This window comes from Bison bison, unplaced genomic scaffold (genome assembly GCF_000754665.1).
Source record: "Bison bison bison isolate TAMUID 2011002044 unplaced genomic scaffold, Bison_UMD1.0 scf7180017864342, whole genome shotgun sequence".
NCBI classification, from domain to species: Eukaryota; Metazoa; Chordata; class Mammalia; order Artiodactyla; family Bovidae; genus Bison; species Bison bison.
This window is the reverse complement of record NW_011494914.1, coordinates 425,244-429,295: the sequence shown is the minus strand read 5'-3', so window position 1 is coordinate 429,295 and position 4,052 is coordinate 425,244. Positions and strand designations below refer to the sequence as shown.

At 62.0% G+C, this 4,052-nt stretch overlaps 1 protein-coding gene across 1 annotated transcript in view; it reads left to right on the top strand.

Annotated features, from left to right (window-relative positions):
* The window catches only part of LOC104999079, a 31,059-nt gene continuing 27,007 nt past the window's right edge, over positions 1-4,052 (top strand). The window contains exons 1-4 of the mRNA XM_010854542.1: positions 1-6; positions 990-1,239; positions 2,430-2,542; positions 3,528-3,653. Coding sequence (XP_010852844.1) covers positions 1-6; positions 990-1,239; positions 2,430-2,542; positions 3,528-3,653 — 495 coding nt within the window. The remainder of the gene's footprint in view (positions 7-989; positions 1,240-2,429; positions 2,543-3,527; positions 3,654-4,052) is intronic.

Below are 4,052 nucleotides of genomic sequence, written 5' to 3'. Positions count from 1 at the left end.
ATGAAGGTGAGGCGGGTGCATACCAGCCCTCCCACCACCCTGAGCATCTATCTGCTCGAGGTCCAGCTGTGTCTGAATGTGGTGGACATGTGGTGAATTAGATCAGACCAGACCATGCTTTTTCCTGGGGAAGATATATGAATAGAGTAGGTGACCCAAGTTAGGGTGTGGCAAGTGTCACAGGAAGGGGACGGATCATTTCTAGTTTGAGAGTGGAGGTGATCAGGGAGGGCTTCATGGAGGAGGGGGTCCCTGGGCTGAGCCCGACCTCAGAAGCATCACCCAGGGTTGTGGGTTGTGTCCTGTGAGCCATGGGGAACCGAAGACAGATGCCTGGTGGGAGGTCCTGAGGACCTTTGTGGACAAGGCTGCCCCTTAGCCTGGGGGAAGGGTCCCCAAGACCCAAAGAGGATCCTTCACTCGTTCAGCAAATGGCAGCCCTGCAGCCCCCATAGACAGCGGCCAAGGGCCCAGCCTGGGTGGGGCTCAGGGCTCAGGACTGTGGTTCTGGGGCACAGGGATGGGTGAGGAAGGTGCTCGGGTTCTGCATTCGAGCAGCAAGTCAGCCACCTCCAGCTGAGCTCTTGGAGAGTCACTGTGCCTCCTCGAGCCTCTGTCTCCCCATCTGCAAGGACCGAGGTCATAGTGCAGACCCCACGAATGACGTGGGTGCCCCCACCCCATGGGGTGGGTGCTGAGCCGGGCCCTGGGGTCCGAGCATGAAGGTGCTACAGCCCAGTTGAGCTTGGGCTGGGGCAGGAAGGTGACAGGGATGCCCAACCTAGCAGCTGGGCCTTCGACACCATCCACACAGGGGGTCTTGGTGCCTCTGGAGGGCATGGGGCCCTGGGAGACGCGTGTCTGTGCTGGGGAGCTCTCAGGTCCAGGCGTCTCTCTGGGGGTACTTCCCCACGCCCCCCGGGCGCTCTCAGCAGGCTCCCGTGGGGCCAGCTCTCCGGCCCCGTCCTGAGCCCCGCTTGTGCCCGCAGCCCCGCCTGTCCCTGGAGAACTCTGTGACGACGCAGTTTGGGGACCCGGGGGACGTGAGGGTGACTGTGCAGGCTGCCTGCGGGACCTCCGTGCTGCAGGACTCCAAGGTGGTCCGCGTGCTGGGTGAGTGCCCTCTCCCCCACCGCGGCAGGCAGCTCGGCTTCTCCTTCCTGGGAGCTCAGGGTCGGGCCAGGCGGGGGTTACCCACCGAGGCGCCGGTCACCCCGGAGTGGCCCCTGCTGGACGGAGGTGACACCTCTGTCTACCACACTTCTGGGGTCCCCAGCCTCGGTTTCCCCATCTGTAAAATAAACACTGACGACTCCTGGGCACGGGGCACTCACGGGCCCCACACGACACAAGTGAGGATGCCGCTGAGGGGCTTGGCGAGGTCACGCGTCAGGGGACAGAGCTGGGACTGGGCACCAGGTCTCCCTCCCCTTGCCCCCACCCCCCGCAGGCACCTGTCCTCAGCACCCTGACATCTGAGGACTGTCACGCGATCATATCTCAAAGGACATGGGATATTGACTTTGTTGGGAGTCCTGCTCTGAATCTGTGTCCCATTTATCTATTCCCTGATGGGAGGCTCTGAGCCTCGCCCCCAGGAGACAGTTGCAACCGAAAATTAGTCCTCAGAATGGAAGCGTCCCACCACCCAGAGCCATGTTCCTCTCTTTATCGTGCCGATAAAAACCTTATTTTGCTGTAAGAACAGCATCTGCATGGACAGCAGCCATCGTTTAAGTATTCAGGGGACAGCCCTTGGCCATTGTTCACTCCCGAGCCTGTGGGCACCGCACCCCGAGCCTGGGGCCTTGAAACACTCACCTCCACCCGCACTGCACGTTCATGAGGCACCTGTCCTTTTGACTGCTCACCCTTGCAGAGCCCCCTCCCACTTTACAAATGAGGAAACCGAGGCTCCGGAGCTAAATGGAGAGAGGACAGTTCACTCTGAGGCTCCCAGGGCTGGGTCTTTCTTTCACCACCTGCTGCTTGTTGGTTTAGAAGAGGTGTCCGAGTTGGGGGCCCTGGGGAATTTGAGAGAAAGAGAAGGTGGGAGGCAGGGGGCGGGTGGACTCTGCTCTCCAGGGACTCTTATTCTGGTAGGGGGACAGCCCGGTCAAACTCCGTGGATCCCTGGGAGATGGAAGGCCAAGCTTGTCTGTCCTCGAGGGTTGATGGGGAAGTCACAGAGCAGGCTTGGCTCTCCCTCCCAGGTCAGCACCGCTGGCCTCATCGTTGTCACTGTAGTTGTTGTTGTTATTATTATTATTAAACGGCCGCAGTGCAGTGGGCCCTGCCGGGGGCAGCTACTGGCACACGGTGGGCGGCAGGATCCACCCCCAGGGCCAGCACTGGACCAGCCAGGGGGTGCGGCCCCAGCTGTGAAGGGAGCAGGGCGGCGACACTCTCCCGACTCCACCTCTTTCCAGATCAATTTCAGGTCGTGCCTCTGCAGTTTTCCAAGGACCTGGACGCTCACAACCCCAACACCCCCGAGTGGAGGGAAGACGTTGGCCTCGTGGTGTCCCGGCTCCTCTCCAAGGTACCCAGCCCACCCGTGGCACAGCCGCCGCCCTTCTTATGGGCTGTGGGTACCCCGGGGAAGTGGGGGGCGGGGGCCGGAGTCCTCAGGGCAGGGGACAGGCGGGACGGGCAGGCTGCCCTGAGTCCTAATTATCTGTCCTTTGGGTCCGCCGACAACAGTGCTTGGAAGCCACTTAGGATCCTTTCACCTGGCCCTGGGGGACACGGGGTCGGAGCATCCTCTTGTGGGGGAGGGGCAGGGCCGCATGCTCCATGCACATCTAGTGAGCACCGGCTGTTTGCACAAGACGCAGTCGCCCTCCTCCAATGGTCCAGAATCTCTTTAAAGTGATTCTCATTTACTCACTGCTGGATACGGTAGACAGAGAGACAAGTCTCTGCGACGTCTACCGTCAGGGAGCTCACAGAAGACAAAGGCAGGGTGGGCACGGGGCACTCGAGGCCCCTGACCCCCCAGTGGGAGAAGGCACAGCCCCCTAGAGTCATCCAGGGTTGTCCCAGGCTGACGCTCACCATGGCCATGCCTCCCTTTGGCCCATTAAGAATTCGGGTAGTATTGTCTTGGGCACTGAAGGGTGAATAGGAGTTTTCCAGATGGATGTGTATGGAGGGGGACTTCCCAGAAGCAGAGCTTTGTGGGTTGAGGGAGCTGCGTGCTCAGGAGCCCTGACGCCTGGGAGGACAGCAAGCGAGGGAGGGGCCTGCTCACCTGGAGGTGGTGGGAGAACTGAGCTGAAGGGGGGCAGCCCTGGGCACCGCCCTGTGGTGGGGGCGAAAGGCTGAGGGCCCAGGAGGGCAGGGATGTGGGAGGTGGACGATGACGCCAAAGGGTGCCGGGGCCACCCCCATGCCAGGCAGGGGTCAAGAACGGCCGAGACTCGGACAGGTCACGTGGGGTTGGGGAGTGATCGCGGGGACCCTGGAGCACGGCCGGGGACAGAGGAGGCACGCTGGTGCATCAGAGGGGCTCCGTGTCCCCGCAGGAGACCAGCATCCCTGAGGAGCTGATGGTGACGGTGGTAAAGGCGGGGCTGCCCACCTTGGCCGACCTGCACGTGCTCCTGCCGCCTCCCAGGCCCACGAGGAAGAGGAGCCTCACCAGTGACAAGGTACCTCCCGCGGCTGCTGGGCCAGGTGCCCCCCGCGTGGCGTAGGGTCTGATGGTGATACCCGACAAGCACGGGGACCTCAGTCACTCTTCAGCACGTAAAGGCTTATCTCTCACCGATCGCTGTCCCTCCTCCCCCTTGGGGCTACCTCAGCGTCTCGGTGGTGGAGGAGTGGGCGGGGGGCCCGGCGCCGGGCTGGACCAGCCCCACAACGGGCATGTGCCAATTTCACTCCCATTTCTTTGGCTGGACCTGGTTGCACCACCTCAGCCTCACTGCGAGGGGTGAGCACCACCCAGGGGACTCCAGGACCTGGTTTCAGGACATCCAACTAGGATTAGGACTGAAAGGTGAAAGGGGAGCCCTTCACGCCTTCCAGGGCAGCTGTAGTTCCACAGC